Source organism: Apteryx mantelli, chromosome 3 (assembly GCF_036417845.1).
Source record: "Apteryx mantelli isolate bAptMan1 chromosome 3, bAptMan1.hap1, whole genome shotgun sequence".
NCBI lineage: Eukaryota > Metazoa > Chordata > Aves > Apterygiformes > Apterygidae > Apteryx > Apteryx mantelli.
Window position 1 is genome coordinate 77,862,296 of NC_089980.1, and position 22,604 is coordinate 77,884,899.

At 38.6% G+C, this 22,604-nt stretch overlaps 1 protein-coding gene across 3 annotated transcripts in view; it reads left to right on the plus strand.

The window, feature by feature from the left end:
- ARHGAP18 (Rho GTPase activating protein 18) overlaps positions 1-14,636 on the plus strand; it is a 70,911-nt gene extending 56,275 nt beyond the window's left edge. For all 3 annotated transcript variants that reach the window (XM_013959127.2, XM_067293741.1, XM_067293742.1), the window contains exons 11-15: positions 495-701; positions 1,484-1,630; positions 7,613-7,737; positions 8,948-9,009; positions 12,252-14,636. In XM_013959127.2, coding sequence (XP_013814581.1) covers positions 495-701; positions 1,484-1,630; positions 7,613-7,737; positions 8,948-9,009; positions 12,252-12,343 — 633 coding nt within the window. In that variant the 3' untranslated portion in view covers positions 12,344-14,636. The remainder of the gene's footprint in view (positions 1-494; positions 702-1,483; positions 1,631-7,612; positions 7,738-8,947; positions 9,010-12,251) is intronic.
- Positions 14,637-22,604: the final 7,968 nt, after the last annotated feature.

The window sequence follows — 22,604 nt, forward strand, 5'->3', positions numbered from 1 at the left end:
AAATATCTGGAAGTGAATTAATTGAAGACTGACAGTTTCTAACTGCCTACCTGTCATTCATAATTCAGTGGTTTACACCAGTTGCATACATGACTGAACTAGCCACATGGAAACCATGACAGCTGGCATTATTGTGTTCACTTTTAATTTAAGGAAAGCCAACAGTAACGTTTTCAAAAGCATCTTTGGGATGCTACCTATGCTCCTAAATAACAAGTGTTTTGAAAGTCTTACTGTGCAGGGCTTCAAAGTCACTTGAATGCTTTTGAAATGTTATCCACAAAATTAACTAGAATGATTTGCTTCATTAGTTAAAGGAAAGAAAACTTGCATTACATTCTTATGAGTAAATATATCCATACTTCCTATTATTGATTGCTTTTAATATAGCATTATTAGGAATAAAGGGCCTTTTCCAAGGATATATAATATGATGTTTCACTCTTAACTTTTTTATGTGTAGAGATAAGGTTCAAATTCTGCTATTATTTCAGGTACTGCTTGAATTCCTCCAAAGGGTAATTGATCATCGAGATAAAAATAAAATGACACTGAAGAACGTTGCAATGGTGATGGCCCCAAACCTTTTCACATTTCATGGGTTTGGCTCAAAGACTATTGAACAAAGCAAGTTTGTTATGGCAGCTGGAACAGCAAATGTCATGCGCTTTATGATTCAGTACCAAAAACTTCTCTGGACAGTAAGTAGGGGGGAAAAAAATCATAAACTTCACAAACAAGGCATCTGAACAAAGAAGTAATGTGAACTATGAACTTATTTCCATGAAATAGAGAAGGATCAGCCCCATCCTGCTGAGCTTTTGCTCATAGATAATTCTTAAGAGAGTGAAATAAAATCATTACATGTTATGGTAGAATTAGCAGTGGTGGTTAGGATGTTAATATTGTATACATAACATGTGAACTCACAAATAAGTCCTTGGGGGATACTTGTGATTGGCCTATCAGTATGCATTCTTACGAGGAATTTATTCTTTTCTGCTTGGAGATCTTTGTCTCTTACCTTGCAGGAGATGTGCTGTTTTAGTCCATTTCTCTTTTGGGCCAAACTTCATATTATATATGAAATGCTAAAACATGTTTTGATAAAACAAGATGTTGAGTCATGGTCTCAAGCAGGCTCCTGAACAGGCTGCAGAACTTCAGGCTTTGTTGTCCATCAGCAACTTTAAACAATCTTGACCTTTGCATGGAAGGGTTATTATCACCGTCGCACAAACTGTTGAATGAATGTTTTTGGCTAAGGAAAGTAAAAACACTGTATAAAGTCTTGATTCTGCCTCTATTCACAAGTGCAGGTTTTCTAAAATATTTTCATAGCCTTATATTATTTGAATCTTTAATTATTACAGGAAATAGATAAAATTTTTTCTAGTTCTACCTGATAATCTGTCAATTGATAAAGTTCTGATAGTTAAGGAAATGATGCAGATATTCATACTTACTGTCTATATTCATCTAGATTCCTAAGTTTATTGTTAACCAAGTGAGAAAACAGAACGCTGAAAGCCAAAAGAAGGAGAAAAAGGACAAAGCTGTGAAGAAACTTCTGAAAAAAATGGCCTACGACCGGGAAAAGCATGAGAAACAAGACAAGACCCCTAATGATGTAAGGAAAGATACACCTGATAAATACTTTATTAGTAAGACTCTCATATCTATTGAAAACAATGGACATAGCTGTGGAGACAGAGCTGAGAGGATTTGTTTAACATTTGTTTAACTGAGAATTTCAATAAGTGGTAAATTAGTATGGCTTACATAGTTTACGGGTTCCCAGCAAGACATGTCTTTGAGGATGGGTTGGCTGGTTGTTTTTTATTTATTTATTTATTTATTTATTTTTTGCACAGATTTTGCAAAACATCTGTATTCTGAAAAATGTTATCCCACAGGTGGTTTCAGTTTGGGCATCTGAAACAAAAGTACCTGAAGTTCTGTATTTGTATAGGGGAAAAATGTTGTGACAATGTTCAGAATTATTGTACCTAGGTTTCGGTGCATTGCTGCCCAATGGAATTCACAATAGACCATGTGTTTATTTACTATTAGATTTCAATATTTGATATTTAATAGTCGTTGGAAACAAAGCTAGTATTTAAGCCTTCTTCCTCCTACAGGAGTTCCCAAAGCACTGAACTCTGCCTCAGTGAACCTTTAAGTATTCCTTGTAAAGAGGAGCATGCTGGAGTATGCACAAACGAAGATGAAACATTCAAAAACTGATAAATTCACCTATTAGGGAGCTACTGTCTGTGTGTCCACTCCCACGTTATCCCTCTAAATACAAACTACAGTTCAGTATCTCTTTATTAAGTAATTGACTTCCCCCAGAGCCCTCAGTGATGGCTAGGCAGATGTTTCAATGTAACAAACATTCTTCACACATTCTTTAAAAAGAAAAAATAGTCCTGTGGCATTTTAGTGTGAATTTTTCCTGTGCCTTAGGAATTTTCTAATTGAACTTTTTCCCCTGACATGGAAACTTTTCAGAAATGTATCTCATGTACCTAGCAATTACTTAGTATTTTTAATTTCAATTAAGTTAATAATTACAAATATTTTTTAGTTTATTGGCCTATACAGCATGGTTTCTTATATTCATTCTTTCTTTCTGCGTTACAATGCATTTGACATACACCTTTGCTAAGTTGCTTTAAATCATAAACAGGTAACACCAAATATATGTATCCTCATAATATAATGAACACAAATCAGATTTAAATGATGTGAAAATATAATCTTGTGACTTGAAGTCATATTCAAGATTCCGGTGAGTTAGAGACATCTTGTGGTAGCTTGTAAAAATGCATTGGCCTGAGTCATCTTTCTTCTTACCATGTATATGTATAGCAAATTGTTAAAGCTGTTAAGCCAGAAATTAGAATAGGGGATATGAATATGTTGTAATATCCCACAAGTCTTCTTGGTTTGCTCTTGCAAGTATACTTTCTTTTTTAGACGATAGCAAATCGTATTTTGTGCAGGTTGTAGCTTTTGGGGGGGGATTTTTCTTAAAGGGTCAGGAAAGAAATTTGAAGTATATACACGTATTTTAAAGGGGACTTGATAACTTGCTGGTAGTGCTTAAGTGCCAGTTTCACATCAGAATTTAAAAAATGGAAAAAAAAGAAAGACTGTATATGCTTGAGGGACCAGTGATTTATAAGCTAGAAATATATTTTGTAACTTGTTACATCTGCATATTTAAAAACCTTTTTATGCAGTAACCATAAAAATACCTAGTGAAGAATGTACATGGTGCAGAATGTTCATGATGTGACACTTTGCAAAAGAACAAGGTTAAGAGGTGATTATTTGGATAGCAGCATCTTACAGTGCATATTTCCAATGTTTTGAAAATAGTATTTGAGATGACTAGTGCAGAATTGTATCTCTACCATTTCAAAAGAAGTTTAGTGCTGGAGTCTGCAAAAAGCTGGATCCTTCAGACCATTGCATCCAATATCTGCCGCAGCCAAATTTTTCAGCATTCCTAACTCATTTTCTGTACAGTATTTGACACCTCTAAATGTTGAATAGGGATTAATTCCTCAGACATCACTTTGCCTTACTTTCATATCTATTTGTTTATATGAATATAGTTGAAGGAATCCACACACAGAATCACAGCTTATCTAAAATTTTAAAATAAAGCTTATTAACACTGACATATTTGTTTTATACTGTCCAATAAGAGGATTCCTTGCAAACAATTCATCTGAGTTATGATGAGCTGACACTTAAAAGAATGCTGCCATCACCTGTTCAATGTAGAAATAACAGTAGAATACACTGAAATAGGCAAATGATGTTGCAACTTTAAATATTATTGGGGTTTTTTTGTAATTCAGTTTGATCTTTTACAGTAAAAGTTTTTAATCCACCAGAGAATTAAAATTGAAGTCTCAAGTAATACATTCTTACCCAAATGTAAATGTAAAGTTGCTATTCAATAATTTTCTTCAAGCTTTAGAAATCTCATGAGATTTTCTGAAAAAATTTAATGGCAGTACTTTTCACAAGTCCTTTCATGCTTTTTTAAAGTATTCCATAATTTGGGTGCCTGAGAACATATTACTCCTAAAATCATATTCCCAAATATGATTATGGCTTCATCATAAATGATTATTTTATATATGTTCCAAGTAGCTAAATTTGTCTCAGTTCTTTAAGGAACTAGTCCAGGACATACTTAAAAATTTATTTTTTCAATTTGCAATTTGTGTTGCCTTATTTTTAAATTGAGGTGATTTTAATGTGCAGTTCCTGAACTTATTTCTTTTCCATTATTAGACAGCAAGGGATGCACCAAGATTTGTGGTGAATCACTGCTCCAGTGAAAACTGTCTGAACCTTTTGAGAGTTCGTTATCTTCCTTGCAACTGAATAAAAACTACATAAAAGTAGCTATTTCCTATACCAGGCTGTGCCACCATAGATGATTAACTGTAGCTGGACAAGGCTTGGGTCACTTTCATAATCTTTAGAAATATCTCAAAATCTGCACTTTAAATAGCAGATGAGACCTTTCAGTCAATCACTTTTCCCTTTTTAAGACAGAGATTAAATAGCATTTCCTGGGGAAGGGGAGGAGACTTTGGGCAAGATCTCTGCACAGGGCTAGGAGTGGTTAATATTAGAAAGCTCTTGAGGGTTAACCACTTTTCCAAGTATCTGTGCATCCAACTCTGTGGGCCAGGTCTGTGTTAGGGATTAAGTCTTTATGTTTCTGTTGGAGTGCAGTGTGTCCTAGTCAGGCAAAGAAAGAAGTCCTCAAGACTGGGAATTTTTCAGCTCTCATAGCCAGATTTGCACCATCCGTTGCTCCATTCCTCTCTATGTTGCGTTTGTTCCATAGAAAGGAGGAACCTGGTTAGTGGTATGACGCAGTGCTACTGGGTGTATCTCATACAGGGTAGAATAACCACAGCATCATCTAGCCATTCTGTTTATATAACCTGTTTGCATTTTCACAGTATAACATTAATGACTTCTGCTACGTTTGTGATCCACTGTAATCCCAGATTATTTACTAAAGAATTGCTACCTGTTAAATTGTTTCTCTTTATATAGTTGTAGAACTGATTCTTCCAAACTAGATGCAACACTTTGCGCTTGTTCTCTCTGAACTGCATCCCACTTTCAGACTTTGTCTCCCATTTAGCAAGATCATTTTGAATGCCAGTTCTGTTCTTCAAAATGTCTGTGCCCTTTTCCTGCTTGGTATCATTTGCACATTTAATAAGTGTATGGTCTATTCTATCACCTGAGTGACTAGTGAAAATACTAACTAGTCATTTAATTCCTCTCTTCCTCCAACCTGAGGAATATTTAAGTGTGTCATCCAAAATGGAACAGGAGAATCTGTAAGAGAACCACCCCGGATCCTATAGCCAAATAGCTGTGGTTCTTTCATAATATAAAAATTCAAGTCCCTCTGAAAATAAAGGGTTTGAAAGAAGATGAGTACCTCACAAGTGAATGCAGGTGCTATGCCAGTGTATTTTTGCACTAACTGATAAGGACAGACCTCTCTTCGGGTCTTTGAACCTTGTGTACGTACCTAACTCTGCCGGAGGTTTCAATGTTATAAGCTTCATCCGGAGAGCGCTTGTGAGACAGGAGGGGGTACTTCAGTCGTGTTTTACTGACCAGGATAGGTGGTCCACCCTTCAGCATGTTGTCAGTCACTTTCTAGGTATTTTGCTGATACATTGTAATGTGGAGTCTGAACTTGGATATTTTGAACTGTGCTAGGCAGAGGCTAGTTTCTTCTGTGACTCTGTGGTTGCTTTTTTGTGGTCACTGTGACTTTATGGTCACTTTTTCTTTCCCATCAGCCTGCATTGAGAAATGTGCTCAATATCTGTTCTCTCTATAGTTAGGCACCGTGAACATATTGCACAGCTGAGCACAAGTTCTTCCTTAAATGGAGGTGGTAAAGTGGCAAAATACATTCATTAGGTGAGCTGGTTTCCCCTAGATACAAAATAATTATTCTGATTGATCTGTGACTGTAATGTTATAGCTTTATGGACATTTCTTGTTCCTTCTCTCATATACTCAAGGCAGGTAGCTTTTCAGATAATTCATCACATGCCTGATGTACAGGAAAAAAAAGATTGTTATCCAACTGAAAGTTGGAAAACCTCCATTAATATCAACTGAGACAAAATGATGCAGAATTGAATACTAACATAAAAACTGATTTAAATTTACCATGCTGAATTTGATGAAAGACCCATTAGGGACATGTGTAAATATCCTTTTCACCCTTAAAAGTTGCCCTTCTTGTTGCCAGGAAGTGTGATCCCAACTGTTTGGAAAGAGACAAAACAGGTTTAAGCAGGAGTTAACTTTTTAGCAGATAGCTACAGCCATTTGTTTCCATAGGTGGCAGCTTTAAAGAACGTGTTAGACAAATTTAGGGATAAATTTAGAGAATTGCTCTTTGAGATCCACTGCAGCCTTACAAATCTTTGATTCTGTGTGATTATTATGAAGCAAATGCTCAATTTGCTGATTCAATAATGAACCTTTAGTTTTCTCAGGAAACTGTCCTTTTGATTCCAATCACATTTATACTTGTTATATATTAGTTTAACTTGAATGGTTTCAGAGGATCTATTCTAGATTCGCTGGTGCCCAAATTTGTTCATTGATTATGGAAGAATGAATGTTCAGTTTTACAATTGCAGTAAATGGAGGAGGGGGAGAATGAACTGTCATAATCAACCTTGACTACTGGTATTTTTACATTTCTTTTTCTATCAAAATGAGTACATCTGGGTAAATGGTAGTGTAATATGAATAGAAAAATTATCCTAAGATTTTCAGGAACAGAAATTAGGACCTTATTCACAAATAAATTATGCCTTTTGTAACTTCAAATGTCATGTACTGCAAGTTGAACAGAAAAACAGTCCTTTGGAGCCCTCCTTCTGTATAACTAATATGATTGATGTTCATCATCACGGGTTTCTGGGTTGAAATAAAATGCAAATCCATTATGTAGTCAGACCTGCTGGTTGACTAGCTGAATATATTCTGGAGAATAAGAAAAGGGGAGAAAAAGCTGCACTAGTGAATATCTGTGTTTTAAAAGAAAATGGTATTTGAAAAGAGGAATCACTTAAACTAGACTGACCCATGAATATGTCGTGATTTCTTTTTGGTACCAAATTCAGGTGAAATGAAACTGGAAAGGCTTCTTCTGAGAAGAAGGGAGGGAGGGCAGGCTGCCTGGCTTTCAGGCGTACAGCAAGTCCTTTCCATATCAGTCTCATATGCTGCATATCATACCAAAATATAGCAGTAATCATTATTGTTACCCTTAACATCTTTGAAAAATAATTAAACACTACTGTTCTTTTGTTCTAAAGTTCTTCCTACCATTAAAAAGAGGTTTGAAGGTCTGATGTAATTTACTAAATTACTGCATAGTTATCATATTTCTGCAGTGAAGTAGATAATAGTTAAGCATACTTACAGAGCATTGTACTAAGTTACTTATTCCATACTGCATTTTGAGAAACTCCTGGAAGCCAGCTGCTAGCAGCTTTGTTCCAATATCATTATTGCTTTGCAGGCTGATGTTCCTCAGGGAGTGATACGGGTGCAAGCGCCTCATCTTTCGAAAGTTTCCATGGCAATACAGCTGACAGAAGAACTGAAAGCTGGCGATGTAGTAGCCAGGTTTCTCAGCCAAAAAAGGTACAAACACATTTTCGTTTTGTTAACATTTCAGGATAAGTGGCTTTTCATATATTATATCAAGAAAAAAGTTTTAAAATAGTTGGAATCAAGGTGAGGTCACTGAACTTTTGGGCTGAATTTAGCCTCTTGGAATACATGCTTGAGGAATTAGTGTTTCCAATGCTTCTAATGCTGTCGCAGCCTTCAGGAATATGCGAGCGCCCTTAGAAGAAAATGAATTGCTGTTTAGTCAATTGGGCCAGGAATACTTTTGTAACTTTCTGAAAAGAAGTTAGAGGGGAACTCCAAGAAAATAAGTCTAAGAATCAAATGGATTAAGGAAAGAGGAAGAAAATATTTTGTAAAAATTGCATTTATATGTAACAGCGGTCTAGGTATGGGAATATAAATATGAGAAAATGTCATGCATGTGCAGTGATTTAAAAGGAAAGCTACATTTGAGTCATCCAAATCCACTGAGAAAAGGAGAAAATTTAGTTAAGTCTACTTACCTGTATATAATATCTATTTATTTGTATAAATTTGCTCATATATATGAGCAAAATAAGAAATCAGAATAGATTTAGTACAAAATAACATTTAGCACAAGCATGTGTGCATCATAACATTTTCATGTAACTGTTTGTGCTAATATGGTAACATGGCACTCTAGTTGAGATTAAGAAGCTCTTTCTTCAGGGGCCCATACTTCTGAGAAAAAGTTATTTTCTGGCTGCACTTTAGCATATATGTCTACAGTTAAGCAGTGAGAAAAATAAAATCCTTTTGTAATTGGGGGATTTATTCTTCCACTGTCTGTTTTCCCCTTGTTTTAGTTGCAAGAATGTGGTTTCCCCTACCTAACTATGAGGCTATTTCAGAAATATGAAGTGCATGAGGGGAGTACTTATTTTGAAAATGAAAGAAAATTAGAGGGTAGATATCAGGCTACTTGCTATTAAAGATGAAATTGTTTTCTGAAAACCTCAGTTTCTTCACGTCTGTCTTATTTTACATTTTCTGTTGTTCATTTGCAGGATTATTCATTTGCACTAGTGTGCAAGGGTATTCTTACTCACTTATTGTATTAGTAAATGAGTAAAAACATGAAGGGATGCCTTGGTACGCTGTTGACTTTAACTAGCGTAATTTCTCCTGGACATGTTTAAGTAGCTGGTGCACAAGCTCTTTGGCAGTATAGTTAATCATTTTGTTTTGTTCCTGACAGTGGAAATGTCCAAACACTCAAGAAAGAAGAGGTCTTTCTGTATGAAATAGGAGGAAATATTGGTAAGAGTGGCTTCTGAACAACTTCTTTTGTTAGAATACGATTCCTTGGCACTTTGTCCATGGACTTCCCTGTGGTTGCGTGCTGATGTAAATAGGAGAGGAATTTGCCCCTTATATTATAATGAATCAAGAGGGTGCTCTTTCAGTCTATATATTATCCTCAGGCTCACATGTCAGCATATTAGTCCAGAGCCAGCTGACGGAGATAAAGATTGCCATTATGGAGGGAGAAAGACTGCATGTAACCAGGAAATTTATTTACTTAGCACTTTTTTTTTTCCTAATCTGCTGGCCTGAGCTCTTTGGAGCAATGTCTAAAGCTTAAATCTGCTCATTCTTTTGTCCTCCTTCTTCCAAGTATTTCTATTTATCATTAGCTGGCTGTGATAAAGCTGGATTCAGGTAGTATAGTTTTTCATCTATTCCCATCCAGCCAAAGGTGAGGAGAGGTGATTCTGAATATTGTTTTTTTTTTTTTCTAGGTAATTGGCAAACATTTGAATGGGAGAGAAATGTTTAAAATACAGATGTGAGGATGGGCTTTGTGTTTCCCTGACATGTATTTTCCTGCCAGCTGATTTTTGGGGCTTAAACCATTTTTATTCATGTCCTAGTTCACCTGATGCCAACACAGAAAGTTAGCCTTGGGGAGAGGGAAGCAGAGAAGCTGGTGTGGTCATCTTTAGTAATATCTTATTATCTCTGCTAGAGGAAGACTGCAGTTGTTGCAGGTGATCCTGATATGTATGTACAGTGAAGAACCATAGAAAGGTTGAATAGGAAGGTGCCTGAAGTTCATCTTATTCATCTCTTTGAATTGAGGCATAATAAATGAACTTACAGCCCTTTGTGCTCTGCATTTGAATGTTTCTTACAAGTTCCTATGGGGAAGTCACTGCTAAAATGGAAAGAACCTAATCTTCTAGTGATGAAATTTTCCAACTGTTCATCTTTCTTGCTCTGTGTAACCATTGATTAAAACAAAGAGTAGATCAGCAAGGTTAATGCCAAAGCATTATTTTGAATGCAGTTCTGAAATTTCCTTTAATGAATGCAGAAGTATTTTTGGATTAGGAATCAGTTTCTAATCACAGTTTCTTTCGTGTGTTGAGCAAATGAAAAAAAAAAAACCTAGAAAACAGTATTGGATTGGATTTACATTTACTTTTTCCCTACTAACTGTGGACTATTAAAGTTTACCTGAAGTTATTAAATTCCGTGAAGACTCAGTACTTCTGCACACTGCAAATTTTAATCCTGTATGTAATTGCTACTTTGGCACTTTTCCCTGTACCTGATCACTACTTTAAATTAATTTAAATGTTTTTGTATCTCAACTGGAAGACTTAAACTGAAATAACACTTTTCTATTTCCTCTATTACAAATTTGTTTTAGTGTTTTTCAGTAAGTCTGAAGGCAAAAAAAAAAAAGTTACTAAGATACTTGGATGCCAGATTAATATATTACCTGTTTTCTTGCATATCCAATATGTATGTATGTTTGCCATGCCTGTTAAAGCAGTTTGTGTTCCCAGATATGTATGACTTTTTTAAAGGAGGGGAGTATCTTGTTTATTGTATAGAGGTGTTAACATTATAGAAGAAAAGTTTGTAACAGAATTCCAGTGAAACTGGAACAACCTAGTATTACATAAAACGTGACAGAAAATGTGTGCGTCTCTTAGAGCATAGATGTGGCTAGTGGCAGATATATTTTCCAACTGTTATGCAATAGGATACAATGCTTAGAAGCCTTCTCTCTGAATAGTTTATTACTGGAGAATTTCAGCTTTAATTAGCTCTTATAAATACTAGTCCTAATTAACTTAGCAAATATTCTTAAGATAAGTATATAAAGCAAGTCCCTGACTTTAACCTGCTGTGCAAGTTTAAGTAAACTATGTATTCTGATCTTTGCTGTTTCTAGCTTTTCTGCTACTGACTGACATTCAACCTGATGTGACTGACTCATGTAAAGGGAGCCCAAAAGAGGGAAGACTCAACAGGCTCATAATATACTCATACCCTTATACTTAGGCTCTTAATTGCATCATGAGCAATACTGTGATCCTGTCCCCTAACAGAGCTGCTGAAGTCTTGAGACATTTTTTGAGTACTGAGTACACTATAGGGCTTTAGGGTACTGAACAGAACTTCTGCCACTGCTTCATGGCTAGGAGTGGACAAAGAAACGAGAAGCCACTGTCCCTATGCTCTCAGTGCCTGAACGTGCTAAACAGTGTGGGCAAGTACACCTAGTTCAGGAGTGTAGGTGCTAGATTGGGATAAAAAGCCTGAAGGGAAAACAGGCTGCAAACTAGTGAGGAGAAGGGATGGAGAGAAACAGAGCAGAGGGAGACAGGGCATAGTTGAGCAGGGAGTCCAGACAGCTGGCAGACAGTCTGGCTGCAGCAGGGCACCTCTGCTTGTCTTCCACTTCAAGAGCACATGATCCAGGAACATCTGGCTGGCTGATTAAAGGGGCCACCAGCCATCTATCCTGACACTTGCACAGTGGAGTAAGAGAGGGGCTGTGATGTAGAGCTGGAAATATATGAGACAAGGCTCTGCCTGTGAGAGAATGGGAGGTGTAAGCAGATCTTGATGGACCAGCAGATCTTGATGGACCAGCATATGTTTTCATTAATAGCTATTAGACATAAATTAATTGTTTATAATACACCAAAAATAGTGTACTACTTTTTCCCTTCTATGACTGTAACCATTACAAGTGTTAAACAGGAACTCCTAACCAAGGGGAGCAGGATCGCAAGTAATGCCTCCTTTAGCAAGGACAAACCCTGCTTGAACTTTCCATCTAAGAAAAGGAGAATAATTGGAAATTTTAATGGGCTTCAGCTCAAATGTGTACCTAGCATTTGGATTTAACCACAAGAAGACCAGGGCATTGCTCCTCTTTTCCTAAACCCTGCACACAGGGGAGCTCCCGGGCTCATTGTGTGAAGAATCGGACCTAGAATGAGCCATAGAAGTGGAAACAACTTCCCCAAATACAGCTCCTGCTCTCCCTCTCTCTCTACCTCCATTCCCTTTCTTCTCCAAGCCAGAAGGGAAGGATAACAGATTGCTTTTAGATTATAGCTGTGTTGTCCTTTTTTAAATACCATAGAGAGGGCATGAAAACCTAAATGGAATAGAAAAGTGTCAGGAATTTTGAAAGTCTATTTATCTATTCATTTATTTATTTATGGTACTAATGTAACCACACATCTCTTTACTAGGAGAACGCTGCCTTGATGATGATACCTACATGAAGGACCTATACCAGCTCAACCCAAATGCTGAATGGGTTATAAAATCTAAGAATAGCTAAGCTCACAAGAGATGGCAAAGGAACAACCTGTGGACTGACTTTGTAATGCTGAATGTTTCAAAGGGATAGTGTATCCTTTCACCATTCTACTGTATTATATATAAATTAATAGAATCTTATCTAGTTTAAAAAAAAAAAGGTAATGGGAAACACAACAGTGATTACCAGTAAATTTTCACTTTTACTTACAGCAAAATATTGGAGATAGCACAGTTTTCCCACTCATATTTGGAATGAGACTAAGAAGTTAAATATTTTAATGGAACTAATCTACCTAATGATAGTCCCGTCTGGTAGATCTTGTTTCAAAAGAATTTGTTTTTCAAACAGATGTTTAACCTTTTTATATTAGAGATCTACAACCTGTTTGCGTAGAAGTGTGTGTTCATATAGATTTTTACAGTGTTAGCGCACTGGAGAACCAAATTCTGATCAGCACTTCTGAATGGTACAGTATTAAAAATACTTAAAACCAGTCACATGAATTTCCCAAGTGTGAAATTCACAGGAAATAACTGCAATGCAATATATCCTGTCTTTGTCTTTGGAAGTCCTGTTTTTTCACTTTTTAGGTAAAGTTTGATGAAAACTATTTAAAAGCAACTGTGGAAAATGCTTTCTATACAGCTCTTTTGCTAAATCTTTTTAATATCATTTTTTATTCTTATTCTGGTTGTTTGATTGTATTTTTGATGTTTTTTTTTTTTTAATAGGACAATATGACAAGGTGAGTCATTGTAAAGCTCACCCCTCTTGGCAGTAGCCTTTCTGGAATATTATCATCCTCTAGAAAGACCTTTATTTTTTTCAGCAATTATATGCAGCCATGTTGCATACACTGGTTTCACTTTTCTTGAACATCTCATTGATTGCAAAGCATTTTGTGAACTGCCAAAAACTGCCAATTATTAGCAGAATACAAACTTTCAGGATGAGTAAAACAATTGTGGAGAGAAACTGTAGTCTGAATTTCATAGCTACCAAACCTTTCACTCAAAATTAATGTGAGGGTTTACTGTGGAGTTAACCCATGCTTTTTGGATAATGTCTCAACCTGACTACCATTAGCTTTATAGCTGATGTCTCTGGCCCACGCTGACCAAGCTAGAAGTCAAATTCTGATTTCCCTTAGGCTGGTGGATGCTGTCTAAACCACTTAAAAATGAATAGTCCATCAGGCAAACTATTGCAAATCCTTCTCTTTGCAGGGAAGGACTGAAAGTTCCCCATGGAATTCACTGATAATGAATTGCGGATTGACAATAACTTATTGCAGTGCAAAGTGCTGTGAACTGTAGCTTCAGAGACCTAGCCCTGCAGCAATACTTTGGGCCCACTAACTTGTGTAACACTTTACAGTTTATTTGTAAACTAGCTCACCCATGCTTAAATGCTTACATCTGCATGCTGACAACCGGAAATAACAACTGTGAAATTATACCCTTGGAGCTAAATATTTTCTTTCAGCGCACATACAGACTTATATTGACCTCATAGGGAATATTCTACATCCAATCAAGGCCAGAATTAGATTTTTTTGACTTGATCAAAGCCACTAATGGCGAAAAAAAGGGCCTTCCTGTTGAGTGTTGGTACAGGCCCTGACACTGTGTTGTTCTCAAAATAACAACTGGAACTCTCAATCTGATATATAAGCAATGAAATAGAACTCTGAAAGGTCACAGAAAAATTAGGCACAGCGTACGAACAATTTTGGGGGCATAAATGTTTATTGGTTCTTAAAAGTCAAGGCTATGCTGTTCTGGAAAGGAAGTATTGTTCTGAAGGATTCTGAAAAGCAGGATGTAAAAAACTGGGTGGAATATTGTTCTAATGTGACTATACTGGTCTTGATGCCCCATCTAGCTGGGTAGCCCTACATGGCATTGCACTGTGCCATTATGGGCAAATCCCATAAGACAAATCATTTTTGTCCATAGAACAAACCTGTTCTCTAAAAATGTAAGGAATAGAGTAGAAAAACAGTACAATGCTTAGGTAAATATTTATGAATCTAATGTAATAATGTAAGGTGTTTTTGTCATGTAATACAGAAATGTGTGTTCATAATACTTTATAGTTCTGTAAAAGATTACTTGTTACCGGAACTCTAGATGTTATTTTAATCAAGAGCAAAGTGCAGATGATAGGAACAGCTGTACAGTTTCAGCATAAAATTATGCAGGACTGCCCTGTGGCTATGATCATTTAAATAACTTTGTTTCTGGTTTAGTGCCATTATCTTTTTTTAATTTAAAAAGCTCTTTTATAATTAAATGCTTTTTTTTCTGAATTCTTTTCTCATTGGATCATTATATTTGTGCATAAGATGCACACGAATAGCACTGAGTGCTGATTGCTAACATCACGCATGGTACCTCGGCAGGTAGCGTGTATTTCTGTACCTAAAAAGAGACATCGATAAGTTGCACAGTAAGTTGCAAATAGTCTTGCAATCTGCCTGCTGGAAAGGGAAACGGGAGAGGAGGGGTTACGGGACTGAAACTTGGTCTGGCTAGCGGAGGAGCTCCAGTTTGAAGGTACACCACAGGCACTGCGCGCCTTAGGTAAATCCCTGCTCCAGCACTCCTTGGGCGCACGTGACAGGACAGCTCCCCTCTCAGCATTTACTGGAAATACTGACTCTTAATTCCTCGTAATTAAAGAATTAAGTTGGGGCACGAGGGAAGACCAAACCGCATGCAGGTAAGCTGATAAAAAATCTTTTATAATTAAGGAGACGATACCACCTTGGTGGCTTATTTAGAGTAATTTAGCAGCCGACCTCCATCTGATTGACTCGGGAAACGCATCGCAGGTTTTTCACCCCGCTGAGGGATTAGTTTACTTAACACATAAAAGCGGCGGTGCCGGCCGTGCCGCCGAGGGCAGTTGGGAGCAGCGGCCGCGGTTCCGGAGAACCGTTACGCGGGGGGCGGATGGGGGGGGGAGGGGCGGGCGGGCGCCCACCCGTCGCCAGCTGCCCTAGGGAAGGGGCATTGGCGGGCGGCGGGAGCCCGCTCTACGCAGGGCCCAAGCCGGACTCCCGGCTTCCGCCAGCGGCAGCCGCCGCCTCCTGCCTCGCTGACAGGAACCGTCCCCGCACCGCGCTCCCGCGCCGCTGCGACGCGGCTGGCGGGCGGTGCCACGGCGCCCCCGCGCGGGCGGAGCCGGCGGCTGTGGCCGGGCGGCGCCCGGCCCGCTCCGCGCGTTGGTTTCCGCCCCTCGCCAGCGGGAGGGCGCCGGGCCGGGCAGGAGGCGGTGGCCCCCGCGCGCTGCGGAGGCCGGGTGTCGCCTCTCATCCGAGTGCCGCCGAGCCGTTTTGAACGGCGTTCCGAGAGCGGGTTTGAAATTCTCCCTGCTTTGGGGTCACGTTTGAGGTCTGAATTCTTACGTTTAGGGGCGCTTTTGGCTGAAAAGTGGTGGTGTGCTCTGCGTCGGCGTGGGGCAGCCCCAGGGCAGTTTTGTGCTCAAAAAATTGCCTCCCCGAATGTGTTTTTGTGGGTGTTTTTTTGGTGACACTTGTGTGCAGTGTTATCTCTTAACGCTTTTCTACTTGGAGCCCGCAGCAAGCGGCCTTTGGTTGGGTTTGGCTGCCCCCTTCGCCTCGAGGTGGGCCATGGTCCCTGGCTCGGGCCAGTGGCAAGGTATGAGCCCCACTGGGCCTGGCAGGCCTTCCCTGTTCCCCAGGTCTGCCTGCTTCCTTCCCAGCCCTTGGCCTTTCCTGTCCCTGCGTGCCTGCTCCCTCATCCTTTCCCGACCAAGGTCACAGTGGGGGCAAGGACAGCGTGGGCCGAGGTAGGTCGTCATGCTAATGCTGGGGTTAGGAACAGCACCGATTGCTGCTTTTCAGTCCCAAGCTGTGATGTTACCTAAGGATGAGTTTTGAAAACCAGGCATATGCTCCCCTGTGTACAGTATGATGATGACAACTGTTAGTTCATCTCTCTCTGCTTGTTCATTTCAAAGGCCAAATAGTTTATGCTTGTTTCCCACAATCTCGTCTACTTCTCCTACCTTGTATGAAGTGTGCATGTCATCCAGATAAGCCTGTGGGCATCAAGAAGAAAATTATCATTTACATGACCCGCTCCCTTCCTGACCACCAGCGAGGCTGGCAGCAACATGGTAGTTCAGTTTGTGTTGCAGATAGATAGATTGAACAGTATGTGTGAGCACATTAGCATCTTCACAAAAGCTCTCCAGAGAGCAGAAAGATGAATGGTTCTGGATGTGTAGAATTATTGGCAGAGTTTTCTTGAGGTGTTTCAATATGGGGCAGAATGACTAATGTGCATTCAAGGGGTAAGGAATGTTTTTATCCGGTGAGCACCCACTGAGAAGGAAATGTCTGGGGAAGTCCTGCTTAAGACTTTTTCCAGTCCGTTATTTCTTTGTCAGATATTCCTCTTAAAAGGAACAGACTTGTTCAATAAAATATGCCTTTTAGTAAGTGTTAAGAGTTAAACTGCAACAGAAAGCTAACTTGGTAAAAGATTTTCTAAATGAGTGCATTCCTTCTGCAACACACCTAAATATACCTAACCGTTAGACCTCTATATTTTTATTTTTAAAAGGATACAGCCACACAAAAAGACTAAAATATGTATACACTAAAACTACAGCAATTTTTATAATAATTTTTATTTATATAGAGCAGTGCTGAAGATCTTCAAACCAGTGTTTGCATTTGCAAACAGACTGCATCTGAGGCAGGTAAGTACTTACCATCTCCATTTAACAGATGGGAAAACTGTTCATAAATGGCTGGCATGCAGCCAGAAGTTTGATTCAGTCTGATTTGTAGAAACTGTATATATTCCTCCAAAAATTGTTTTTAAAATCTGCAGTATTGCCAATAACAAGTTCAGCAATCACAAGTCTGGCTTCAGGGGACAGAACTGTTTTAATAAATGCCGTGATTTTTAGCCTGGTTTCCAAAGGAAAGGTGTCTGGGGTAATCTTGCTGCCTGTGTGTGTGTCCCCTCCCCTAATTACTTTTGAATCTCTTGGCAGACTTCAGTCATTTTTGGCAAATGGAGCAGGGGGGAGGGGATGTCTCAAAAATAATTAAGTTCCTACAAGCTTCATAGAACTAGGCAACTGGAAGGAAGACAGGCAGTACAAGCCATTTGATCAAAGGAAAGATGACAGTATAAATTCAGCCTTTATTTAAACACTAGAACGATGCAAGAGAGCGAACATATGCATGCTTTGAGCATGGAAGGAAGTTACAACTGGAGCTCACAAGCAGCCATAGGAAGTTAGCATTGTTCATTTGGATGCTCATGAAAGCACTTGCTTGTGTTGCCTTTCCTTGTTGACTCCATGCGTGTAACTCTTGTTGCTTGTGCTGCAGTAGTTCTCATGCTCTTGCTTTTGTGGTGCAGCTTCTCTGTAGCTTCTGATTAGTATGGCTTATCCCTTTTCCTCTCCCTTTGGGTTCAGCAACTGAATGAGCACCTTCCTTGCCTGAGCTCTGTCTGCAGTGAATGAACTTCACACAGGCTGGGAGGTGGGTAGTGTTGCATCTCTTCTCTCCATTTGTAGGTCTGTTGGGAATTATTTGCATCTTGGACAAAGGTCAGATCACATCTAAAATACATCAGTATAAAATGGTAACCTTCACATGCAAGTTTAAAACTGTAAAAGGAATATAATTTACTACTCAGATTGGCTGTTCCAAATCTTGCAGAAGTGGTGCTTCAAAATCCCTACAGACCTTACCACTCCTTGATTACTTACTGTTGTCTGTATCTCTGGGAAAAATCGAAAGGATCCTTGACTCTTTCTGTGGTGCTGTAAAACCAATAAGTCATATTCAGTCATGCTGAGAGCCGAAGTCTCTCATATCTGCTAAATAAGATTTTTCCCTCTGTCTTATCATTATGTCTCTGCAATACCTTACGCTTGATCCTGGTTTTTTTTGGTTTAATGGGGATCAGTTCCTCTGAAACAATCTGATCACTTATTTATAGTTTTTTAGATCAGGTCCTGCAGTTAAGTCAGTTCTGTGTTTCTTTCCCATGGGATTTCTTGTGTCTTCAGAGGTGTGAAACTACTGTCTCGTTATTACATTAATATGTGTTTGCTGTCTGTTATAATTCATTGCCTCATTTGGAGAGAGCGAGCGAGCTGTTGGGAGTAGTGGAGGATCAGTCTTACAACATGCACATCTTTAATTCCTTGTCTGAATGATGCCGTGTTTGTATAAAATCTCCGTAAGCTACCACAGGCAGTGAAATGTTGGTTTCCTGACTCGAGTGCGACTTTCTGTAACTACACTTCTCTGTCTTTGTTTTAGGTTTTTTTTTTTTTTAAACTGCTGTTTATTTGCAGGGTTTCTGTCAGAATTGGCGATGTTGCCGCGGTAGGTGGCAGTGTTGTGTAGGTATTGTTTTCATGTGTGCCTGACCGGGCTGTCTGTGTTGAGGCATGTGCAGTGCTTGACACTAAGGGTAAGAAATTTTGGTATGTGTGGCTACGTATGGGTATGAGAGATTGACTGTCCGCAAATGGCATGCTTAGTGAATATGAGAATCACAAAACGGATTACAAATGTCTGATAATCTCTTGTCATTTTTGCAACATATATAACAGTAAAAGACTATGTTCTGGAGAAAGTGAGAATTTAAAGTATCAGATAGTGTTCTAACTATATATATCTAATTTATGCTAGTGGTCATTTTTGTGTTTCTGTCTGCTTTCATGTCATACAACCCATCATTTGCACAAAGAGTTGACTTCCTAAATTGATGTTGTATTTTTTTTCCCCTCACACCCACAGATGATCACAAGGTACATCACTCATTTATCTTAGATCACACATTGATCATATACAACTTTGTACAGTCTAGTTGTCTGGACACTGAAATGGGTCAACAGTAAAACTGTGAGAATAGAAAACTTTGCAGTAGAATCTCACTAGCTCATGTGAATTACTGGAGTAAGTAAACCTTACTCCTTATCAACATATGCAAATGCATGACTCACTGAACATGTAGTTGCTCAGAAACATTTTATTGTCTGATTGAGATTCCAAACCTTGGACTGCATTGGATTAGCAATTGGAAACTGGTTTGCTGCTTATTCATTCTTTCCTAATCTGAGAAGAGGTTTTTGATTCAAGTCTTGCTTTCTGATTTTGGATTAGTCTGAAACTTAATAAATCTAACCTAATTTAATTGTCTTAATTATGTGCTAGTATGCTTACATGTTATGCTCTGTAAAGCAGGTGAGTTTCCAAGCCCTTATTCTCAATGCTCATCCCTCACTATAAAGAAGCAGTCCTTATTCATGAGTCTGGTTCAGCCTGCATGAAGGGAAAGTTTCTTTCAGCAAGAACCAGAGCCTGAGTTGGTGAAATGTTATTGAGGCTCATATTGTGGCATTTTGCATCTGCAAAAGACAGAGCTGAGTGTTGCCCATCTCAGTATTTCAGTCTGGCTCCTTTTCTTCTGTGCGGTCTCATATATATTCAGTAGAGGTTTTTGTTTCTATGACTGTAAAATTTTGGGATGTAGCCAGATGACATCCATCTGGGATGCATTTTTTTTGTTTAAAGTACTTTGATCTTGAAATAAGCAGTCTCTTATGGTGCATGATAAGGGTGATATAGATAAGAAAAACTTTTTGAGACTATTATCGTGCAGTCTTGGAGTCCTGGCAAAAATCTGTGCAGGTTCTTTTAACTTGCCATTGTGAAACAAAAGAATTAGGTTTCTCTTCTCATTGAGTTTAGCAATGAGATAATAATTAGGAGTTCAGATACATTTTTACAGTACAATAAAAGATAGGGTAGAAAACATACTGTGCAAAAACCTTGCTTCTTCAGCCATTCGACTTTTTCCACTAAAAGGGTGTGTTTTTCTTTGTAGATCTCTGCAGGGAAGATGCTCTGGTTTTGTTCCATTTGTGTCTTGGTAGACAGCAGAGGAAGATGTGAGAAAGTTATTCTGAAAAAAGTCTTATTGTTAAGAGTATTGTTATGATAACAATGATGGGCCAGCTTGTGAACATGAAATGGAGTACTTCAAAAAAGGATTCTTATTTATTCCAGTTCCTTCCAACCTGAGAAACTAGGACAATCAACTGTGTAGAGCAAAACTTGCTGTCATTCACGCAGAACTGTTTCACCCACAGTCCTCTAAGAAGAGTCAAAAGAAGTGAATACCCGTCTCCCAGATTACTCTGGAGTAAGAAACTGATCTCTAGGTGGTGTTGCCATCACTCAAAGGCAGTCTTGAGAGTAGTTTAGACTTTTTATTCTTTTTAAAAAAAGTTGGTAATTTTTCCTCTTTTAAGATTACTGTTGTTGGGAATAGTCAAAACAATGCTGCAGGAGCATAGTTAGAAGAATCTTTCTGCACAACCAAAATGTGGACGTTTTGGGAGTGTATATATAAAATAGGCTAGATTACAATAATCTGCTCATGAGTTTTTCCAAAGAATTTCTAAGTTGCTTATAACAAATCAACTTGCATCATTGTAGGAGGAATCGAGTTAATAACTTGCTAAGCCAGCGATACACAGCTGGTAAAGCTAAGAAAGAACTGATTCTTCCTCCAAGATACACTGAGCTGTGGCACAGTCTAAATTCTAAAAACGTTTGTTTGGTTCTTGGGGAAAATAAAAGAGCACATAAATAATACTAAATAGCTAATAGGATAACTAAATAGCATAATTTAGTATGTTGATGGTGATAGGACTAGTGTTCTGGGTCTGTTTATTATGTGCTGTCTCAACTAGTCTGTTTTGCATCTACCGTTACTTTTAGGTAATTTTATGCCCTCCCACTCTTTTAACAATATGCAAGCAATTAGTAAGACAGAAACAAAAGATAAAGTGTATATCCTTTATGATGTTTTTATCCGTGCTGGTGTACATCACCTACAGTATATACAGAGGAATAGGCAGGAAATAAGAAATACAATTCATTTATGTAAACCCAGAAGGAATAGCTGTTCCAAACAAACATATTTTAAAGGCGAGCTGGTGTTCCTTAGTGCTCCAAAGAGCATTCATGAGTATAGGGGAGTCTCTTGGTACAAACGTAGGAGTGGTTGCTGCTTGAAGTGTGTATATATGCTGAGCTGAAGCACGATGCACTGCTTCTTGAGCATTGTTGAGTGAGTGTGAAGTGACTGTGTATTTTTGGAGTGAAACTACATCATCCCCATCACTAGCAGAATTATCAGAGTAATTAACACTGGCTGCTTCAGCATAATCTCACTGGACTTGGTAAGCTTTGATAAAGAGTTTTTAGCTACCATCTCAGTCTGTGTGTACATGTGCACTTTTGCTTTCTGTCTCACCCTCATCCTCTCGCTACTGTTCTTTAATCAAAGTTCAGATAAGCCTGGAGTTTTTCAAGAAAGTGTTAAGATAGTAAGAATAGCTGTGTTGGGTCAGATCAAAGGTCTGTTTAGTTTTATTATCTCCTCATCTCTGGCAGTGGCTAGTAGTGGATGTTTAAGGAAGGACTGAAGAACGGGGCAAGCATATAGTGACAATTTCCTGGTATACTTTCTCAGTAAGTTTATAGTTTACATATAGTTTACATGTAATGTCCTTGTATTCAGTAGCTATTGATGAGGTTTATTGATGAGGTTTACTTCCACTAATCGTTGTAATTGTTTTTTGAACCCCTGTAATGATTACAGTACAATTAAGGGACTGGAACATCTGTGATATGAGGAGAAGCTGAGAGAGCTGGAATTGTTTAGCCTGGAGAGGAGAAGAGAAGGCTCAGGGCGAATCTTATCAATGTGTATAAATACCTTATGGGAGGGTATAAAGAAGACAGAGCTAGGCTGTTTTCAGTGGTGCCCAGTGACGAGACAAGATGTGCTGGGCACAAATTGAAACACATGAAATTCTCTCTGAACATGGAAAAACAATTTTTCACCGTAAGAGTGACTGAGCACTGGAGTGTGTTGCCCAGAGAGGTTGTGGAGTCTCCATCCTCGGATCAGATGATCTCCAGAGGTGCCTTCCCACCTCCATGATTCTGAACTTCTAGCATTCTTTGGGCCTATCCTATGGGAAGAAGTTTTGCAGTATAACTATGTGTTGTCCGTTTGGAAGGGACTCCCTTACACAATGAACAATCCTACCTCTTTATTGTTGCCATGCCACTTAAGATTTTATAGACTCTCTTGGTTGTCTTTTTTCCTTTTTCCTGCTTGAAGAGTTGCAGTTCTCTTTATTGTCCCACATGCAGAGGCCATTTCATAAGTTTGACCATCTTCATTTCCCTTCT